The following is a 23415-nucleotide window of genomic DNA, read 5'->3' as shown; positions in this document are numbered from 1 at the left end:
TTACATTTGTTTTTTGTTGTTGGTCAGGTCTGGATTCTTCTCGAACCGATCGTCCATGTGCTCATCGGGTGCATCATTTCCGTCCTCCAAGACGTTAATTTGGGAGGCTGAGAGCGAATCCTGCTGGTCGTGAGCTGCCAGCGATGGTTTTACCGCTGAAGTGAGTTCCAGTTGAGCGTTTAGATCATCCAGTTCTTGTTGATATCTTCTTCGTCGAGCAAGCTCCGCCATCACCAACAACGGCATCGGGCCAGCGTCTGGATTGTCCAGATAAATTTCAGTGAGGGCGTATCCGAGTGCCTTACGCCAGAGTTTCCGAACGTGAGCGGTGATGGCTCGACGATGATCTTCTCGGTTTTGACGCTGAGCGAATTTAATGGCATTGCGCTTCTCGTTGAGAATGCTGACTACGGCATAACACAAGGTCATCATGTTCGTGATGATAGCTGCATTCGTCACCAATCGAATCACGCGCTCTTCGAGGTATAGCAACCCCATCTTCAGGATCAAACCGCCTGTAATGGACAACAACCAGGTCACCAACAAGCGATACACACGTCTAGACTATCAAGTTTTACGTACAGAAGAGGGTTATGAAGAGCTGGATATGAACCAAGCCAGCAAGAGCACTGTCGGACGGTTCTCTATACGGCTGGTAGAACAACATCACGGAGAGATACACGAGCCTGCAGCACAAAAGTATGGTTATATAGTCGCTAATGGGGAGAAGAACGAGCAAGCACTTACAAGACTACAAGACCACAGATGACCCGGTTGGCTCCAGCCTTGGCAAGAAGACTAATGATGCAGTTAAGCAAGAGCTTGCGGCCGAGATCCCAGACTTCGAACCACCAAAAGCGTGTGCAGTCTGTAATGAATAGCACAACGTCTGGGTCAGCAATACAGAAATCACCTGTCCGAGCTGGTCGGCACCTACATGAATGGTAGATGAATCCTACTTGGGCGACTGTGCTTGGTTCCTATGCAAACGCACGCAAAGACACCGTGAGCTGAAGAAGCATACGACTTGAACTGCAGCACCTTACGTTCAAGTTTCTATCGCACAAGAAGCGACCAAGCATTTCAGTCTCAAAAAGTTGAATCTTTTCCTCGTCGACGACTTGGCCGTGATTGATGATGTCTAGTCGCATTTTGAGTAGCAAACGCTGCTTTAACGATTCCTGCGACGGATCTTGGATCAGAAGGAGGGTATCGCGCACACCTCGTGTCCGCTTCATATATATTATCACCCAGAACAACAGCGGAACACCTGTGCAAGAGATCGTGTACTAGTTAGCGCTTCCGAAGGAGTTTTGTAACTTTCTCAACCTACCAAAAACCCAGAAGATTATCAGAGTGCTGCTGATAGGGAGGTAGTACAGCCAGGTACCCTCATAACACAGGTTACTCCGATCAAGGCTCAAATAGTAGTGATCCCCGACTTCGTCACAGTAAAACGTGCCAATTACACGCTGGCACAGCATCGGATAAAACAACAACAACACCCTGAATAAAATATTTAGTTTTATGTTCAGTAAAATAATAAATAAATAAATAACTTACCAGAAGAACAGCTTGATGCACCTGTTTTGGTAGGCTTTGTAGTAGAGACGCATCCAGACACGTGCGCGCCAAAGTCGCAGGTTACTGTGCACTACCATGTCCAGAACGTCATTTTTAATACGCTGGGATGTTGGACATCGCGGCTTGTGTGTAGATAACGAAGCGGGGAGTTGCGTGATTCGATCCACCCAGTTCAGAGCACGCATTACGAGCCGCACAATCCGCCACGACTCTACATTTTCCAATGTCTGCTTCGGAGACCTTCGTAACGTTGATTTAAGACGGCCAATCAAGCTTGGGGTGTCAGCTTCAACATTTTTTCGCTTCATCTTTTGTTCCACCTTAAGCTTCGCCAGCAACTCTGCTCGCCGTGCTAGAACTGGTGGAGAGCGGTGTTCTAGAGTGAACACTGGTAACCCACAACTCACACAATGTCGTGGGAGTGTTGAGAGCTTGACACGGTATCGCAAAATTCCCCAAAATGTGACTAAAAACACGAGTAAAAGCAATCCAAACAGTGCAAATAGTGCAAGACTACAGCATAAAAAAATGTCAGAAAAAATGTTTGGAATCAATTGTAAGCCGAAATCGTACCGATAATTTGTGAAGTAATCGCGTCTAAAAAGACATTCCGCCGCCGTCGCATCCACAAAGTTAAAGTCTGCTAAAGAGCAGATATCCATGAGACGGCTCATAGTGTCTGGCCACGGAATTTCGTACACTTCTTTGAAGCTCCCGATAACCTGGAAAAAACCCAGCATAATTTTGAACTTTTCCGGCCTCCATGATGGGATTTCAACATCACTGGGCTCGATCTGGAACAGATAAGGATGATCTTGTCTTCCAAAACGAGCACGCTTAGCTGCAGCTCGTATCATCGAACGGACCCGTCGTTGGATGCTGGCCTTGGTTGCGAGGAGCAGCACTCGAGCGCGCGATTGTCCGGCATAAATCTGGAATCGCTTGGCAGCTTGAGCATGACTGACTACCCGTTGTTCGGCGGCGTTGGAGAAAAGATAACAGAGAAACAAGAGAGCTATCACAGCGACAATTATGGGTAGCATCGCGAGCATATGGGTAGTTTGAGCTACTGCAGGGTCTTTGGGGTCCGTGCATTCTATCAAACACGAAATATTAGCCGTTTCAGGCGGGACGTTAGTATCAAAGGATATACGTACGCCTGCATGTCCCACTTGACGCCTTGTAGTAGCCATCAGCACAGGTAGCACACATGATACCTGAATACCCAACTGCACATTGACTTGATGGCTGGACAGCTGCTGTGCTGATGGAGACTTTAGGAGCCATAGAAGTTGTAGTGGCCGCGACACAAGCAGCATTTGTCTGTAACAGATTTAACCAGCAATATATCAATTGTTAGTAAAAGTTGTAATGTCATCATTCAAACGCACAACTTACATCGCACGCGTAGTATTCGTTTCCGGAGAGACAGGAGTATACTCTGGTTCGGCTCCAATACTTGAAAAATGTATCCGGTTTCTCACTTGCGCACTCGTGGATACGAGCAGCAAGGCTGGGTACGTCAATGGATTTGCACGGATCATCATCTAACCATAGTTCTGGATTGTCACAACTGGATGCAGCGTAAGTGGAACGAGTCTTCGAAACAAAGTATCCTTGCTGTCGCTGAGGTGATATAACTCCCGTAGTTGTCCCCCTCTGATCTTTTTGCTCACAAGTTGCTCCTGGAGGACATAGGTAACATCTCTCACCGTCCAAACTATTTGGATCAACAGTACAGTTACTAAAAGTAGTGAATATCTCAAGAAATGACGTTCAACTCTGTTACCTGTAGGTTCCCTTCTCGCATGAGAGACATAGCCTGGAATAGGGATGTAAGTTTCCGAATAATATTATTAAGTGTACGTGAAACTTACCCATTGACGTTTTCGTAGCCGGGATTGCACTTGTCGACGGTCACATCAACAGTAATTTGCGTTTGAAGAACTGGGGATAGTGTACAGTTGACTGTCAATTTGTACGGGTAGTCTCTAGATTTTGAAAGTACTTCGGCGTCCTGGAAGAGGATGTACCCTGCATCAACCGTTACCCACGTCGTTGGAGAAAAAGAAAACGGGCCTTGTTCACCAACCGCTAAGGATGCTCGACATCGCGTCACATTGTCAAAAATTGCGATCGCACCATAGTAGTCTCGAACCACAATTGTGGGCCAAAGCACACCTGATCCTGGCTTTGTTAAGCTCGAATTCATAGCTGCATTTTGAGTCGAAGTAATCGGTGTTGGTGCCAGTCCAGAACTCGAGTTGGAATCAAGTTTAACGTCGACTCCTAGACTTACACCGCTCGTGACGCTGGGAGGCCACCATCCGGGAGTGATTGTCATTGCACTCGTAGAAATTAAGACGGTATCAGGGTCTCTTATTTTGCTACAGGCGTTGCATTCGAACATAAACCACGGATAATATACCCAGAAGATGTCAGCTCCTGCTGCAGCTGTATTCCCGCCAAACTGAGAGCTTCTGCAGACCATGATTTGAGTCTTCGCTTCTGTACTCTTATCAACAAAGATACCAGCTCCAAAGTCGCTTGCAATATTATCTTGGAATCCACTGTTAGTGATCAAAAAGGAGGCATTCTCCTGAATCGAAACTGCACCGCCAGTGTACGCTTGATTCCTTGTCATGAAGCTTCCCGTGCAGGTTAACTCGGCACTTCCTCTCATTGAAATAGCACCACCGAAAGCATTTGCGTTATTGGCGGTCAAATTTGAATTAGCTACCGTAATAACAGCAGAACCCATTGCATAGAAACCCCCTCCTTCCCCTGCAATATTTCCTTCGATGGTACAGTCAGTGAACGTAGCGACAGCTCGGATCGAAGCATGTAAAGCGCCGCCCTGGAAAATAGCGGAATTGTTTCGGATGATCGTCTGCCGCATCGTTAGATTCGCCGATCGACTAATCTGTATAGCAGCCCCTTTCGAAGCAATATTGAATTCGAAAAAAGAATCTTCGATTTCCACAATTGCATCAACTACAGCGAGTGTGCCTCCTTCCGTGTCGTCGTTTCCGTTACCAGATAAAATACAGCCCATCAACTGAGCTGTGTTTTTCCTTCCTATGAAAATTGTCGAGCCAAAACCGACGTTTTTGTTCCGGGTAAAGTTTGAGTTAAACACTGTAGCTGTGATTGTCGCTCCAGGATCCAAAAAGATAGCACCACCACGGTCCTGAACTTCATTGAGGTCAAAAGATGATTTGTCTATCGACAACTGGCCCCCGTCGGTCATATAAATTGCTCCGCCGTCGTAGAAGGCAAAATTATCAAGGAAAATACTGCCGGAGATGTCAAGAAGCGCGTTCACGGCAAAGATACCAGCTCCAAAGTCGTACCCAAAGCCCCGGTGCAACGTTGAGTTTCTGATGTTCACTTTAGCATTTGCGGTGTAGATTAACCCTCCTGTATACGCTTGGCCAAATTCTAACAAAGAGTTGGTAACGTTGAGGGTTGTATCGGCGTTTTCGATGTAGATCAGACCACCATTGAGTGCCAACGTGGCTTTCTCGTTGCTGACAAGGCTTGAATCGGATATTGTGACGACACCTTTGGTGATATACAGCGTGCCACCTTGGATACCCAGCTCATATTTCACCACCGTATTGTTAATGAACTCCCAGTTGATGAGTTGAACTGAGCTCTCACTAACGGCGGCAAATGCCCCACCGCATTTTGCTGCATTATTTTTCAGGAGACAGTTCGCTCCTTTCATATTCGTCAGCGACAGTACTATACCTCCTCCAGTACCAGCTGAATTGCCAGTTAATGAGCAATTAGTCATGGACAGAGTATTGCTGTCTCCCTTTGCAACGCCAGATCCCATCGCCACTCCCCCGCCAGTTTGAGAGGCGTTGTTCTTGATAAAAGAGCAGTTAGTTAACTCTACGTTGCTAACGTAACTAGCATAGATGCCACCTCCATCTGATGCGTTTCCATTTTGAAACAATGCGTCATTTAGTACAAATACTGCAACATCGACGTATATCCCAGCTCCACGATAAGCCTTTCCATCCAGCAATGCAAGTCCACTGGCCTCTACTTGACTAGATGGCGCAGCGTATATCCCACCACCGTAACCTGAAGATAGATTCGCATTGTTCCCCCGAATTATTGATTGTGAAGAGCTGTTACTTAGTTGTAACATTGTCGACATCCCCTTAACGAAGACACCCCCACCTGTGCGAGCTGTATTAGACAACACGGACATATTGTCATGCCAGACACTAGCGTTCTCAATACCGATACCGCCTCCAGTTTCATTAGCGACGTTCGTTGATACGACCGAGTTTAACAAGTTACAGCTCGAACCGGTTTGTACGCTCATACCCCCGCCAGATACTGCCGAATTGTTTACTATCGAGCATCCCTGAATGGTAGCGGAGCCACTATCGATGGCCATTCCACCACCCGATTTCGCTTTACCTGAAGAAATTATCAATTGTTCGACGGAGCACAATTCTGTCAGGAACAAGTTACCACCTGCGTCCGACGCCTTGTTTGTTGACACCTGCGACGACGAAAATAACGTCTTCGCTAATATTTTGCTCTCATTTAGATACAGGCCGCCTCCAAGATTTGAAGCGCATCGCTCGATCAATGCACCGTCGTGAATGATACTTGATTTCTCCATGTAAACACCACCACCTAGCATGGCGCTAGTATCGTCCACTATGCTCGTGTCTTTCAGTTCTATCGTTGAAGTTGCAATATAAAGTCCGCCCCCGTTAATGGAAGCGTAGGAGTTGGATAGTACGCTGTTTTCCACTATAACATCAGCGTCCACGACGTATGCGGCAGCTCCCTTAATTGAATCGCAATTATCCACAGAAACCCCAGCAATCAAAGTTTCTCCGCTCAAATACATCCCCCCTCCATGGTTTAATCCAGTGCAGACCTTAATTGTCATGTCACCTGAAATGGAACTCGTCATAGCAAATACCCCTCCGCCATCCGGAGCTGTACCGAGTTCCAAGATAACGTTCTTCACTGTAATGTGGCTATCTGTCATCCACATTCCACCTCCAGCAACGTCAGCTGAGCACTTGGTGAGTACACAGTTCTCTAGACTGATATTTGCCTTCTCCGCATAGACACATCCACCATTGGGAGCGACGTTGAGCTCTTGCTTGACATTTTTCACTGTAGCGTCTCCTCCAACGAATATCGCACCACCGTTCTCGGTGGCTTTGTTACGGAGACAATGAGTATCAACCAAACCAGTCATCGTACTAGCGGTCATCCAGATCCCGCCTCCATTTACTGCAGTATTTTCCGAAATGAGAACTGGGCCTTTACTAGTCAGCTGCGAGTTTTTTAGCACGAGACCGCCGCCTTCCAGCGCCTCGTTTTCTTGAATAATCATGTTCAACCATTCAACAGTACTATCCACGATGGCTACACCGCCAGCGGACTCGTTCGCATGACCATTCCCCACAGTAATGTCATGAAAACTTGCATGTGAATCGTAAACGTAAATTCCAGCTCCATTCACTATGTACCATAACAGGTTAGTATACTACAGCGCTCAGTTATTTAATACCATTCACTTAACTTACTTGCTGTGTTCCATTTGATTGTCGAAGGAGATACGACTTGCTTGTCAAAGGCAATACTGATAGTGCCGGAGACGTATACACCACCACCTGTAGTTGCTTTGTTGCTTTGAATGGAAGTTCCTATCGTGACAAGATCTGAATTTCCTCTTAATGCGAGTCCTCCACCAATTTCAGCCTTGTTGTTATGGATGATACAGTTCTCCATTTCTAGCGCTCCACTATTCATAGCAAGTCCTCCGCCGCTTGATGCTTCATTATTGGCAAGGTACACATCTTTGAGCATAACAATACCGTCAACAAAAATTCCACCACCGCTCTCTAATCCAAGATTCTCGAAGAGCTGAGTGTCCGTCGTAGATAGTGAACTAGTACCTTTTAAGGCCACTGCTCCACCGTGAAGAGCGGTACTTTTGGTCACATTAGATTCAATCATAGAAGCATTTGAGTCTTCAAGATATAAGGCCCCACCTTCCGCGTCAGCCGAGGTTTCCGCCATTGCCACCTGAGAAAGCGTGATGGTACTACCACTGGCATAAAGTGCTCCACCGTTATGAGTTGCGCTAGAATCAGCTATATACAAATTGGTCCCGGTAAACTCTCCATCAATAATCTTGAATACTCCGCCGTCTGCCTCCACACAGTTTTGAAACGCCAAACCTTCCACCGACAGTTTAGAGGACGTCGAGAGAAAAAGAAAGCGCGATGCTTTACCACAGTCAACATTTGTCCAGAATGGGCCTTTCAACGTGGTTATTGTCAGAACTGCTGAGTCCACATTCAGATCGCGATTCAAAGAGCCTGAATATGTTCCAGGATATACGAGAATTGCACTTCCCGGTTTACTTAACTGCAAAGCTCGAGTTATCGTCTTCACAGCTTTTGAAGCGGTTCCTCTTTCATTCGTATCCATCATTTGACCAGTTCCCTGCACGTCATCGCCGAATTCTCCCGATACAACAAAAACCTTGTCAGGATCCAGATCACACACTGCGTGATGACAGTGTGTAGGATCTGAACAACACACGATTCGGTTGTTGCAGCCTTCACCGGTAAATCCGACGCTGCACTTGCAGCTACCGTCACTTTGTCTACGACCGTGTCCTGAACACGCGATGCCATTCCCTGGTAGGGGAATTCGTGTAATCTCGGTTGTTCCATCGATCTCGTAGTGCAGGTCAAAGCCTTTTGCTGTGACGCTAGCATCGCTAGTGAATGCAATAATCACAGAAGATTTGGCTTGGTAGACGAAGCGCCCCATTCGTATACAACCACCTTTCCATAGACGCTCCTTTGTCTGTGCGTCGAGAATTTCCACGTAGTCATGGTCACATTCAAGCTCGAACGTAGAAAACTGCACAATATGTGAAAAATTCAAAGACAATACCATCATAACAGCCTACTTTGGAGTACTTACCGTTAGCGTAATGTACGAGTACGAACTCATGGGACTGATTCTCCATTCCTTGTTGACCTTATTCGCATAATTGAGCTCGCGAATACGCCCAGATCTTCCTTGACAAATTGCGTCAAGTATGCTTTCCGAGGGATCCAATGTCGTCACGGTCACTGGTTCACTGACTGCTGATTGTGTAGTCCAAATCCTGTAGGATGTCGCTGTGGATAGTGTAGTTTTGTCTACGAAAGTCGAGTTTGTTGTTGTTCCGATATCTACCCCTGCTCGTTCGACGTGGTAAGTCGCAGTAGCTCCAGGATACGGATACCACGAAAGCTCCACGGAATCGCGCGACACTGAGATCACATTTACACAGATAAATAATACACTTATTAAATAATGACCTGGCGTGCTGGACTTACCGCATCCAATTTGTGGTGTCGACGGGATGTTTGCGCCTGAGGATGTCCTTGCGTATCTAGCCAAACTTGGAGGACTAGAGTCTCCAAACGTGTTCTGTGCCGTCTATAATTCATCAACAGAAACACGCTTTAAGCGTCAGATGTTGAATCGACATTACTCTCTCGTTGTAGGATACTTACCATCGAAATGGAATAGGAAGTGGATGCGCTCAATCCAGTCAAAGATGCAAAAGTTTGTCTTGTAGTGAAAGTCAGAACGATCGGTGGGTCACCCGTCACCACAGTGATAGTATACACGTCGATTGCGTCCCCTCCAATGTCACTCGGCATCTCCCAAGCGCAATCAATCGAAGTGGGGCCCACGGTTACAACTCTGAGGTTCTGCGGCGCACTGGGGGCAGTAACGCTACGAGTGGTAAACGTGAGAATTTCACTTTGAGGAGATTCTCCGACGTCATTCCACGCGGTAACGTAAGCCCAGTATGTTGTACCGGGAAGTAGTTTATATATCATGGTAGTAGCTTGGAAATCCTCGTAGACTTTCGTGAAAGGCCCATCCTTCGATACATTGGACATGCTCAATGTATACTCGTTCAGAGGAATCCCTCCAGAATCTACCGGTGGTCCCCACGACAGAGACACCGACCCACCTGTCCCAAAATCACGACTCAAGCCAACGGGAGCGCTCGGAATCGATGCACTAGTTGTCTCGACCGCAAATGTGGAAGAGATCCCACCACTGGCATATTTACTAATTGGGAGAATCTGGATCCCATACAAAGTATCTGGATCCATGTCTCCCACCACAATATTTGAAAATGTAGTTGATGTTTCCAATCGTCGATGGATGTTTTCACTCAACCTTCTCGTTCCAATAGGAAAACTCGAACTCTCTTCCAGGCTGTCGTAAGAAACATTCAGGGTGTTGTCTTGATCCAGATAAATGCTGTACATCATGTCACTCGAGATTGCTCCACCGAGATCAATAGGCTCGCTAAATGAGATCTCTGCTGCCCCACCCGTGGTCATCTGTACTGTCACGTCAATTATACCCTCTGGAGGCGTTGCTTTCGTCGTACTAAACGTTACAATGGGACTTTCAGGGCCCAAGCCATACGAATTATTAGCACGAATTACGACATCGTAGCTCGATTCGGCTAGTAACCTGTAGAAGGCGCAGGATGTCGTATTCGTCTTCACAGTCGTCCTACCAGATCCATCCGAATGCGAAGCGATTGTAGCGTAGAAATCTGTCACTTCAGACCCGCCATTGTCAGCTGGATAGTCCCATTCTACCTTCAACATGCCTCCCGTAGCGTTCACAAGCCTGGCTGCTTCACATGAGCCAGGAGGAGAATTCTTGCTTGTTCGGACAACTTTAACCGAAGAGTTCATAGATGTAAATTCTCCATTGTAGACGGAAGCCACGAAGGCGTAGTCACTTGAATTATTCAAGCGCGCGATAGTGGCCTGATGTTTGGGTCCATTGTAGACGAGCTGCCATGGGTCAGCAGATTCATTCCGCTTATAGTAAAGTTGATACTGCTGGATCTCGCTGCCCCCTGTGTCGTGTGGGTCAATCATGCTCATCGTAATCCCACCACCAGTTGTTCTGTACGTCACTAAAAGCGGCGCGCCAGGAGCAGTAACTTTAATTGTGGTGAACAGGCTACTTGGTCCAGTAGTAACTCGTCCAAAGTTACAGAGCGAAAGGGAATTCAGCGCCACCGCGCTAACGTTGTAAGTTGTCAGAGCTTTCAGCTTGGGCACGGACACAAACGTTCTGACTTGAAGATAATTCACTTTTGATGTTGTTTTCACGTAGGAATCCTCATTCAGCTTCTGTCCATCCCAATAGAGCGAAAAATCCAAGATCGGGATCCCACCTGGATACAGACAGATGTTAGACTGTCATTAAGACCTAAAGTGAATGGAGTAGTTGTACCTGTATCTTCAGGCGAAAGCAGCGTTACATTTATCATCCCTCCTGTGGATATTGACAACACAGGAGCAGGGGGGAGATCCGGTAGAGTTGGCTCTGAAGTATTCAGTGTAGTGAACGTCGTGGCTTGACCCATAATTCTTCCAGATTGACTTATTATCGAAGTCGTCACGTGGTCATATTTCAGTAAAATAGTTCCGGATATTGCACTCGACATGTCATCGACTACAAACACAGAATCCTAGCGGTACAATCACAAGGTATTAGCATAATTAAGATAGACTAGTGCGTTATCAACAGCAGTACTGACCTGAATTGAGATGACCGACCCAATCGACAGTCTATTCGATAGATCAACCGATGTGCGCAGAGTTCGTGATCCCTCTGCGATGGAAAACTTTCCCGGGAGGATCATGGACGGCACTGAGCTCGCTGCTAAGCCGAAAAATTCGTAAGCAGTGCTGGCATTCAGCGCTGCAACTCCGGCAAATAACGGACCCGAATTTGGTGAAGCTGTTGCGGACAAAAACCACGGACGCGAGAAACTTCTCGCGAAGATGGAATACGAAGAAATCATGGTACCCCCTACACCAATCACAACAATCACAATAAGGTTATTACTCACACAAGAGCAAAAAAAAGAAGAAGAAAAAGTGGGCGAGATGTACCTGTGTCGAGTGGTGCATTCCAGCTGAGGAAAACTTTCCCTCCGGTAGCTTTTTTGTATGCATTTGAATGAAGAATAAGAGGCCCAGGTTGAGTGGCTAACGTAGTATAGAAACGGAAGGAAGCACTCAAATTGCCCCATCCATTCTTTTCACCGACTGCATTGCCAGCCTACAATGCACGAGGTTAATAAGTCTACGATATTCAAAACAAAACGCTAGACATGTTACCTGGACAGAAAAATTGTATGCTGTACTAGCACTTAGTCCGTAAATCGTTCCGCGTTGAGTTGGCTGCAAGTAGTCAGCAGCAAGCTAACGCACAAAAATCATCACGTCAGATATACACACAAGCTTACTGATCAACACAAATAGAATTACCTGCGGGACATCAGATTTTCCTACGATGTAGACACGGTATTTGGCGATTGGAACCCCGCCCGAGTCTTCAGGAGGAGACCACGCCAAGGAAATTCGACCTCCTGTACGTGATTCAATAGACACCAAAGTACTGGCACCAGGAAGCGATGGCGCTATTGTTGAAAACTGTGTAGAGTTGCTGAATGTTCCCAATCCAAACGAGTTCGTGGCAGCAATCGTAACATTGTACGATGTCATGGCGGTCAAGTTTCCGATCGAAAATGTTGGTGCCACAGCTTTAGTGAAGTCCATTGAGCTCGTTTCAGTGCTAAGACGTACCATATAATTCGTTATGGCTCCGGTTGCACTGCCATTGTGATCAGGAAAGTCCGTAGCGAACGTAGCTAAACCTCCTGTTACCGATAAAAGTTGAGGTGGCGGACAAGTACCAGGATCCGAGATATCCCCGTCGTCGAGGATCGTAATTCGCGTAACAGGCTGGTGAAGCCTTGCCCCACCGCTTACTGTCATCCGAATGAAGAAATATTCGTCGGGGAATTCAAATAGCTTGTCGTTAATGATGGAGAACGTGAAATTCGCTTTCGTGACGCCACTGTCCATCACAACCGGAGTTGTTGTCTTGCTATAATCGATATCTGGTGATGCTGTACCACCCCAGAAGTCAAAACCGAGTGTAATACTAGTACTTTTACCATATTCGCGAATAATAGTAACAGTTCCAGTTCGAGCATCTTCGGAGAAGGCGTACGCCGGCTTCTCAAAGCTGACGAAGCCAGCATCTCCATCATCTACAATGGTTACTGTAGTAACATTATTGCTTCCGATTTTGGGTCTCCCTTCTGCTAGTGAAGACTCGACACCAGTGAAACGGACAGCGAATGTTTCGTCAGGGTTTTCGTAATCTGCGTCGTTGGTAATGAGGATCACGATAGAGTTTTGACTCTGCAGTGACTCGAATACAATCGTCCCTGTGGTTATGCTGGAGTCTTTAGCGACAAAATAGTCGGAGCCGATGGTAGCAGGCCGCGTTCCTGTCGACTCAGTTGAATAGAAAACCGTAATCCGGCCGCTAAGACCAGAAGTTCGCTGTACCACAAGAGCTACTTGCGTTGCGTTCTCGAGTACAGACATGCTAGACTGTGCAAAATTGAATTCACCGGCAGCGTCAGGCTGTGTCGTTATGGTTCGAGCAGGACTCCATATTCCATGTCCATTCTTATTTACCGCACAGACCGAAAAGCTGTAAACACTGCTGTAAGCGAGCTGTGTCGCAGTGTAAGTCAGGTTAATTGTCGGGTTGGTCGCATCCGTACTAGAGTTCACAATTCGAACTTCATACGATAAATCCAAGCTACCACCGGTATCAGCTGGTGGACTCCAAGAAATCGATAACGCTGTACCTGTAGCGCCAATGGGAACTGGGGCTGTCAAGATTGGCCCTGGTTGATTCTGGGGGGTTGTTTGAATTGTCACGGTGTCGCTTAAAAGTCCTTCGCCAACCGAATTGACAGCTGAACAAGCCACTGGGTACTTCGACGATGCAGTAACATTGTAAAATGTGTAACTTGTTGGCCTCCCAGGAACCACCTTCAGAGTCGTCTTCAACTTTGCAACATCGAGGATATACTCGTAGATTTTCATGTCAGTTACGGGGGATCCTCCAGTGAACAGCGGTGGCTCGACTTGAATCGTGAAATTTCCGCCGTAAACAGACGTAACCAAGGGTTTATTGGGACTATTTGGCACAGACACAGAGGTCGTTGTCAACGTGGCACTAACTTCTTCACTTGTACCGATGTCGTTATTGACTTTAACGTAGCCACTGTACGACGTGCTGGCGGTAAGTCCAGTAAAGAGATAGTACGAAGCAGTCTTCACAGTGACGTTCTCCACTAGCAACGAACCTAGCATCAACTTCAGGCCATAGGATGTTATTGGTAGTCCTCCAGAGTCTCCATCGGGTATCCATGATGCGTTCAGAAAACTAGAGCCCGGAACAGCAGAGAGTGACTGTGGCTTCTGTGGTTTCGTCGCTGCCGTTGTTTTAGCAGAGCAATCTTCGCTGGAGACAGATACCATTAAATTCTGAGCGATGGCTCGAACATTGTAGCTGTAACTCGTGTTAGCTGTCAAACGATCTTTGTTGGTAAAGCTCCTCGTATCTGCAGATAACGTCCCGCTCACAAGGTCTCCGTTTCGATACACCATATATCCAGCTATAGGTTGTCCTCCAGTATCAAACGAGCGGTCCCATCCAATCGTGATTGCACCTCCAGTAGTATAAGTCAGTTGTCGAACGTTCAAAGGTGCTGAAGGAAAAGTGATCATGTCTGTCGTAGCCATGAGAGGCAAACTGAGTGGACTATCGCCAGCAGCGTTCGATGTCTTGATCGCATACGTGTACTTCGTACTCGCCGTGAGATCGTTGTGTACGAATGACAGTACACTCGCATTGTTGGTCGAGAAAATCACGCTTGAAAGCTCTTTAGAATTTAGATAGAGGGTGTAGCCTGTAAGAGGAACACCTCCTTTATCCTTCGGTGGAATCCAGACCAACTCAATGATTCCTCCCGTGTAGTGGCCAACAAGAAGCTCTGGAGCTGTTCGCGGAGGTGTTGCAGTTGTGGTAGAGGCTTGAACAACCGAGCTCCACGCTTGTAGCGCTGAATCGAAGCAGCTCGATACGTCCAAGTATGCGACTACTTGCATACTGTAGTCAGTGTTAGCTGCCAGTCCGTAGACTGTTCCTTCTCGAGCGAGAATACCTTTTCCGTCGTATCCAATGACATTTGTTGCGTTGCTACCGATTGAAGCGATCTTAATCGTGTAACCTGTAACTTCACGCCCACCAACGTCAAGTGGCTCATTCCATGCCAGTGTTATTGCACCTCCGGTCTTATCGATGACACTGACATTAGTTGGTGCACTTGGTAGCGACTTGGGCAGCGTTTGGTTTGATATGACCGGACTGTACGCACTCGGACCGACAGAGTTCACGACTTGATACTTGATGTGATAGACGGTTTGGTAACTCAAGCGATAAGCCGTGTGCTCTGCAGACGCACCGCTGTAGACTGGAGCAAACTCAACTTCATCATCTGCCCTCATGAAAAGCCGGTACTCTTGAATAATGGACCCTCCAACGTTGACTGGGTCGAACATTGCGACGGTCATGGCTCCTGCACTAGCCCATGTAACAGCAGCTACTGGTGGCATGTCAGGGTAGTCAGGATTTGACGTAGTGAGCGCTACCACTTCGGAGAATTCACCTTGCGTCACGAATGCTGTGGATGCTTGAATTTGAATGCTGTACGATGTCAGAGCTAGCAGTTGCTTGATGGTGCACACCGTCGGGGTTGAGCAGGAAACTGACGAAAAGAGCGACCGCGTACTAGTGGTGGTTTCTTGTACCTTGTAGATCTTGTAAGCGACGATCGGAGACCCACCATCGTCCAACGGAGAGTCCCATTTAATGAGTACGCTAGAACTTGACGCACTTACAACTTGAATGTTACGAGGTGCAGTCGGTGCTGTTGCAGGACGTGTGGCGATGAGCAAAGACGTGCTTGATACTCCAGCTCCAGCAGAATTCACAGCTTGTACTGATAACTGGTAGGTTGTTGACTGGTTCAATCCGTACAAGGTTATCGTTTCAGTCGGGGATTCCTTCGTGATGACAATCCCAGTTCCAGCCACTACGCTCACCAAGTAACTCAAAGTGATATCCGCACCTCCTCGATCGACTGGTGGCGTCCACTGTAGTCCCAAAGCCCCACCTGAAACCAATATTTTTTGAAGATTTAAGCACTGCTTAGGTAACGAGATATCTCCATCATCAAGCGCAGTCACCGCTGCCGTAGTGTACGTTCCGTTTAGTACTCCACCTTCGACAATATGAAAGCCTATCGTGATGCTGTCGGCGACGTATTGGAACTCAGAATCATCCGCGATACTAACCGAGATTGTTTGTTGTGTGACGTTCTCTTCGAATACAACTGTTACATCCACCAACTGGAATCGATTAACCACACTATAGTTACTGCTCACGAAAGTCTCGATAACTGCTCCTGGACTACATCCTCCCGTTCGAGTCATCGTGAGGTAAGCAGTCCCGCTATTCTCCAAAACCATAAGCGCTGGATCAGCAAACGAAACAAACCCAGCGTCACCGTCATCTTCCAGATAAACATCGGTAGTACTTTGTAGCGCAGTGGTTGAATCCGTGATGACAACCTGAAATGTAATGCCAGGGTTGTACACTGTGTCGCTGATGACCGAAATATCGACAGAGTCCGACACAACATTTGCCATCAATGTTCTCGTTCCAGTCGCGCGAACGTAATTTACTCCATCTAGCGCTGATCCAGCAACAACGTCGAACGAATATGAAACATTACCGAACGATCCATTCACTCGGGTTATCGGTACATACACGATCCCTGCGTCTTCTTTCACTGCCATTTCCGAAGACGCAGCAACAATTATCCCTTCGAAAGGCTGCTCGGTTCCAACCAGTACCGATGAACTGACATCTCCGACAAGAGAGGTGCTAGTTATCGCCACCACACTTATGCTGTAGAAGGACGAATGCTGCAAGTCTTCAAGCACAATTCTAGTAGAGTCAGTCATCTTCATCTGCGGATCCTCCTCTAGTACACCTGTACTATCACATTTGAAGAACGTCACTTCATACTGAATATGCTCGTCTCCACCCGTATCCTGAACTGTATCCCACGTCAATGTCATTCGGCTGAATGTGACAGATACTTTTTGAAGGTTTTGAACTTGACCTGGCGTGGAAATCGCGGTTGTGGTGACTGGTAATGATTCGCTTTTGTTTTCACCGGCTGAGTTCTTCGCAGAAACTTTGAACGTATAGACGGTCTCTGCTACTAATCCATAGATCGTCACACCCCATTCGTTTACAAAAGTATACACGCGCGTGTCATCCTGATACAAAATCAACGTAACTTCCTCGCCACCAGTATAATTTGGCATTGCGACGTGAATTTCCACACTTCCACCTCGAGTGTTACTTGCTTCAGGGATCGGTGGAGCATCCGGATCATCAGGGGATGCTGTCTCAACTGTAAACTTCACAAGAAGACTTTCACCTTGATCATTCACTGCTTGTCCAGATAATACGTAAGGTGTACTTGCTGTGAGATTCATGAAGGTACAGGATAATGCTGTCGTAGTTATTGACTCGACTGCGGCCGACTCATCTCCAATAAACAGTGTAATCACATACTCAGTGACTGATATTCCACCAGTGAATTCAGGCGCCACCCACGAGACTTCAAGCCGTCCGCCGAAAGAGGCAACACTTTCAAATACTGGAGGATCTGAAATGACAGGCAATCCAGTTACAGCGTTGGCAGAGGTTGCGTAGCCACTGTACAATCCGTTAAACGCCGCTATCGTGTACGTGTAGCCGCTCGAAGCACTTAAACCAGAACGGTCTTCAAACGTGGTGCTTGTCGCAACGTAGCTAGTAGAGCGGCCAGTACGAGTAATTTCATAATGCTCGATTTGTCGCCCTCCCGTGTCCTGGGGTGGGTCCCACGTTAGAGTGATGCTGCCGCCAGTGTTGTTCACGGAACGAAAACTTTGTACCCAAGTCGGTCTTGAAGCAATAGACGTCGATGTAGTTAGAATCATGCTTCTCTCACTGGATCCTTCTTGGTTCGTAGCAGTAACAGCATAACTATAACTTGCGCTTTCGGAAAGTCCATAATGGGTAAAACTCGACACACCAGGCGGAAAACTGCTTAGTAGTTCAAAGCCACTGGAGCTAATAGTTGTTACCAATTCAACGTAGTATCCTTGCAATTCCAGTCCGGCTAGATCATCGGGAACAGTCCAGCCGATCGTTATTGCACCTCCCGTAGCTGAAATACGATAAACCAGTCCCGGGGGCGCCAGTGGGCTGGAGGTGAGGGTCGATACTTCCAAAAAGGAGCTCATATTGTGCTGATCAGGATCAACACAAAAGCTGGCGTCATTGAGCGCGACGACAGCAAAAAAGTACGTCAAATTCCTCGTTAGTCCTCTAGCTGTGAGGCTTCGATCCCTGGAATCTTGGCCATCGTAAAGAGTAAAGTAGTCATCGTTCCAAACGTCGTACTTTTGATAAACGATATATCCAATAACGGCCGCAGCCCCTCCCAGATCATCAGGCTCATCCCATTCAAGCACGATATTGCCAGCTGTAATTGTAGGAGCACGCAAATTTAGAGGTGGCGATGGTAAGGCGATGACAGAGTTGGTTATGAAAACTGCACACTCTCCTGGTGGACTCTCTCCCTATAATGTGACAAAGCAGCAAGAAGTCAGCGACAAGATCATGAGCAGATCGACACAAGACGTACCATAGCATTGGAGAAAACTGTATATACTTCGTAGCTTGTGCTCACCAAAAGATTGCTGCTCGTACACGTAGGATCTGCATCCTCAAATGCCGACAAATCCATCGAGCATGCAATCGTGAATACTTCATTTGTAGTAGAGGCAGTATCGGTGGTCTTCCGGAGATAGAGCGCGCAATGTGATAACGGCATACCGCCCTTATCACTGGGTCGCCGCATTAAGAATACAAGTGTTCCTCCGCGAGGTTGTCCTACAAGAGTCACAGCCGGAGGGGCACTTGGAGCTACTCCAATCGCAGTTTTAATACGTATTTGTGCCGTGGATGTGTCATCCATACTATCTGGAAATGACTCAGTACTGCAGGAAACGTAGCAATCGTAGTAGCTGGAGGCGTTTAAGCCGTCCACAACCACCAGCAAAGTTGTAGCATTGATCGATTCCGACAGCAACAGATTTCCATCCATGTCTTCGACAGAAAGATGGTATCCCACTACTGGACTTCCGCCGTCATCTCGAGGGGGTTTCCACGTCAGTGTCACCTCTGTGTTGAAAATATCTGTAGCACTTAACGAAAGCGGGGAGCTTGGAAGAGTAGCATCCGTTGTTGCAACTTCTACAGCATCAGAGTATTCCCCCACGCCAAAATGATTCCAAACTGCAACTTCGACGAGATAAATACTTCGTGCTGAGAGCCCCGACAACGTAAAAATTGTTTGTGTCGTGTTGAAGACGCTATAAAACGTTCCCAAGCTTGCATTCGAGACACGAACCAAGTATCCCGTAACGTTAACTCCATCAGAAGCAGTGCTTGTCCATCCAATCTCAAATTCTCCTCCAGTCGAGTAAACAATTGAGATGTTATCAGTTTTTCTGGGCACAGCGCTCGAGATACTCTCGTCATCATGTATCGTCACATTATGCGTCAGAAGTTGATCTGCACCGGTTAATTCGGTCTGACCAGTCAAGCGAAGACCAAATACTTTATCAGAGTTGACAACGAGGTTGTCGATCAGCTGCACCCAAATCTGCGTGCTGCTCTGTTGGTCTGTCAGTACTATAGTTCCACTCACAGCAACGTAATCTTCCCCTGTAACTGCGGTAATGTCAAATGACTCAAAGCTGAACGTAACTCTCCCCGTCGTTCCATTGAGACGCAAGACGTTTATCATGACAAATGAAGAGTCTTCATAAATGACAGAAGAGCTCGCGGGAAATGACACAAAGCCCGCTTCTTGTCGAGCATCCATATGCAAGACTGCTGAATGCTGCCCAGATAGATCAACTCCAAATGGGGACACCACAACTTGGGATGGAAGCAGCTCTGCCGATTGATCATCCCACATCGAAAATGCCACACTAGCATTTTCTTGTCCATCGACAAACGACAAGTAGCATGGCAGTGGAACAGATTCAGATGAAATCAGGTACAAAGTGCAATCACAACCACCGCTTGTTGCACGCTTGCAGCGCAGAAAAACCGTGTCAGGGCCAGTCACATGTACGCCCACCTCAACAGCCCCTGACGTCCCGTTGCTTCGACGCACAACTGTATTGATGATCCCGTCTTTATCTGCATTGTAGTTGGTATCTGCCATCCCAAATGCACCTGAATATATCGACAACACGGGTGAAAAATGCCGCTACCTATGAGTGAATCATAGCACAAGCAAACGTACCAGGCGAGATATCGCTAGTTTTGAAGGAAACAGGGTTCGATGCACTTGATCCAAGCGGACCATTGGCCTGAGCACTGATTTCATACTCAGTCGTTGCCTTCAACATCTCCAACTTGTATGAAGTCGGACAAACGTAATGGTCAAAGATGGCGTCTTCTTCGCATGATACAGTGTAGTTCTGGATCTCAATACCGTTTCGCCGAAGAAATACATCGTATGATCTTGTGTCCTTGTCGTAAGGTTTTGACCCGATTGCTATAACTGCGCTGTAAGTGTTCACTTGCAGCAACGTAGCAACAGGGGTTGGTGGGATACCAGACGCAGTCTTAAACATCGCTTGAGCCCAGGTAGATGGCGCAGCCAGGGAATTTTCCACTTTGACTAGAACAGAATAAGACTGATTCGGTTCCAGGTTCTCCAGGACAAAACTGCAGCAATTAAAGCTGGTTGAATCAACGACAGTTCCAGCATTTTTCACCATGTACTGGTAACTCAGTGAAGGCTCTCCTCCCGTGTCGCAGGGTGGAGTCACGCTCACTTGCAAACGGTTGTACATGCTCCCGATTAGAGAAAACGTCGGTGCCATTGGAGTCGACAGAGCTTCAGTGGAAAGCTTTATAACAGCCATAGCACCTTCGACCAATGACGCATTTACAGCAGCAACACCGTACACATAGGTCGTTTCCGCCGCCATCCCACTACAATCACTGTACGGAGGCATAACGTATCTGGGTGTTAACAGTTCGTAGTTTCGATATACGCGATACCCAACAACCGGGCCACCTCCAGTATCCTGCAGCAAAGCATGACGTTAGACCTGTGCACCAAAGCCATGAGCCGAAGAACATACCACCGGAGAATCCCATGTGAACTGAATCGATCCACCTGTTGCTCCAAGTTGACGCAAACTTGCAGGATACGATGGGGAGGTTTGAACCCTACATGATAAAATAACGATCATAATTTCGTTAGCAGGTGACGGAAAAATAGATTGTATGTGTTTCAGTCTGCTCACGTCGTCTGGAATCCCTGGAGTTCGGATATCGTACTCTTTCCAGCACGATTGCTTGCTTGCACACTGAAATAGTAGGTTGACGAGTAGTTCAGCCCATTAAAAATTGCTGATGTTGTGCCCACCACCGCTCGTGGTCCTGTTACTGGTGTCATTAATCCACACGAAAGACCGAACCCATGACTGCTACCATGGCGAGTAAGGCAGCAATTAAATGTACTATCGGGGCACTGTGTTGTAGGTTGTTGGCACAGTAATGCGTCCTCGATCAGTTGGTACTGAGTGTCTTTTAGCTTCACGGAATTACACGCCGAACACGGACTCGAGATGCTGCTGTTAAAGCATGGAGTAGCGCGGAAAGCTGTGGTTTTATACTCAATTGCGGACAGCAATTCACCTCCTCGGTTTTGGGATGGATTCCACGCAATCTCGATAGCTCCTCCAGTGGCGAAGATCAACGCTATGTCCAATGGCTTACCTGGAGGTGTTAATGACAGTGTGCTAAACGATCCACCGATAGTGCTAGCGCTTTTCTTCCCAGCGGCATTGGCAGCAGTCACTTTTACAGTGTACATCTTGTTGGCAGCAAGGTTTTCAATCAGAATGGGAGACGATATCGCCGATATCTCCTCCTGTCTTCCGGGTGACATCAAAATGATCGTATATCCTGTTCACATCACAAAGCAGATTAGTCCTGCGATGCAGAATTTGCTAATCAAACATCCTCAGTACCTGTTATCTCAGCGTCTCCACTATCAAAAGGCGATGACCATTCCAGCAGTGCACTGCTTTCAGTAACATTCGTTACAGCTATATCGCGAGGGTTTGACGGGGCTGTCGGCACTGTCGTGTTCATGATGGTTGGGGCACTGTACAAAGAGGTCCCCAGATCCGTAATAACCGCAACAAAGACTGCGTAGCTAGAGTTTGATTGCAGAGATGTAGCGTTAAACATCACGTCGTCGTCAGCGTCAACGCTGTTCTCGAAATAATTTCCAGCGGCATCACCAATCTTTATCGAAAATCCGGTACAATTTACACCTTGCATATTTGTCGGCTTCAATAGAAGCATCGTAATCATGCCGCCGGTTGCCTTCAAGAAGTATGGACTTGGTGGTGCCCCAGGAACAGAAGCTGCAGTAGTCCAAGCTTCCGTCCCATTCGTCAGCTGCAGACTGATCGGCACTGAGATACAAATGTCCGCAAGGTTGACTGCCACTGCCTTGAAAAAATATCGGGTATTCGGGAGAAGTGGTTCATCGTCTGAGTCGGAGGAATATAAAATTTCCACTGCATCGATTTTATCGGTGTCAATTGTCGTGGTGACTTCAGTGAAATCACTAATATCATCTGCAGCTATGTAGACGTTGTAACCTTGGATACGACTTCCACCTAAGGCCAAAGATTTAAACTGTTAGCAGAGTGAAAAGAGCACTAAACCCTCCACCGCACCAGCTAGGAAATACCGTCATCGAGTGGTGGATTCAACTGCAGAAGAACAGAGGCACCTGAATCAGCCAGAAGACATACGATAAGATGTTACCCCTTACGACACAAAGCAAGTAGGATCGCACCTGTTGCCTTTACCACTGTGGGTGGAGGGCATGGGCCAGGAAGCTGTAGCGCCGTGGTTGTTATCACTAATGGGTCACTGTTTGATGACACTAGATCACCTTCGTTGGTCGCAAAAGCCGAGATCCAATACTTCGTGCGAGCGTTCAAGCCGTAGCTGTTGAAGACAAGCACGCCTGAGCTGGTGACGGACAGAGTCTGGCTTGTCACCACGCCATAAATGTCGCTAACCACGACTGTCACATTGCTAAGGGCGACGCCGCCTGTGTCGTGTGGGGTCTCGACGCTCACTTGAACAAAACCACCACTCACAGTTACTTTCGTAGGGATATCTGGACTATTCGGCGCTGTGCGATTCAGCGTCGTTGCAGCAACCACATCCGAGTACAACGGCTCAGATCCATTGGCTAGGATGGCTTTTACTTGGTAAGAGTACACCGTGTTGTTGCTCAGTCCATAAAGGTAGTAGCTACTCGCATCAGGGCCGACAGTCGCTCGTTCTTGGTTATTCACAATCACGTGATATCCTTCAAGCTCATCGGGATCCAATGCTGTTGATAGGTTCCTGTGGTTGCCAAGCAGCATAGATAACAATTATTCTTTAGCACAGTGCTCAGTCAAGTACTCCAAGTTGAGCGTACCATTGAATGTGCAACGTCCCTCCTGTAGCCGACCCCCAAGCAATTATCGAGGGATTGCTCGATTGAGCGTCAGTTCTCACCATCATGTTTATCAGTAGCATCAGCCAGCAAGTCACAAGGCGCACCGCTCGGCTCGCCATCTTGCTGTCGTATCAAAAAGTAGGGACTCAAATGCGAAGGATATA

At 47.3% G+C, this 23415-nt stretch overlaps 1 protein-coding gene across 1 annotated transcript; it reads right to left on the bottom strand.

Annotated features, from left to right (window-relative positions):
• PPTG_13378 (hypothetical protein) lies at positions 1-23370 on the bottom strand (the record flags this gene model as incomplete). Its single annotated transcript, XM_008909003.1, has 29 exons — positions 1-515; positions 583-686; positions 748-868; positions 938-980; positions 1047-1270; positions 1334-1506; positions 1564-2097; positions 2158-2680; positions 2742-2907; positions 2983-3304; positions 3374-3406; positions 3462-7092; positions 7158-8508; positions 8572-8906; positions 8973-9075; positions 9153-10858; positions 10918-11155; positions 11225-11499; positions 11583-11751; positions 11811-11894; positions 11961-18266; positions 18332-19935; positions 20006-20798; positions 20856-20943; positions 21021-21684; positions 21750-22409; positions 22484-22525; positions 22592-23154; positions 23231-23370. The coding sequence occupies 29 exons, from the start codon at positions 23368-23370 to the stop codon at positions 1-3; spliced, it is 21510 nt and encodes a 7169-aa protein (XP_008907251.1).
• Positions 23371-23415: the final 45 nt, after the last annotated feature.

Source organism: Phytophthora parasitica, assembly GCF_000247585.1.
Source record: "Phytophthora parasitica INRA-310 unplaced genomic scaffold supercont2.32, whole genome shotgun sequence".
In the NCBI taxonomy this organism is placed as follows: Eukaryota; Oomycota; class Peronosporomycetes; order Peronosporales; family Peronosporaceae; genus Phytophthora; species Phytophthora nicotianae.
Note: the sequence above shows the minus strand (reverse complement) of the source record. Positions and strands in the feature narration are given on the sequence as shown.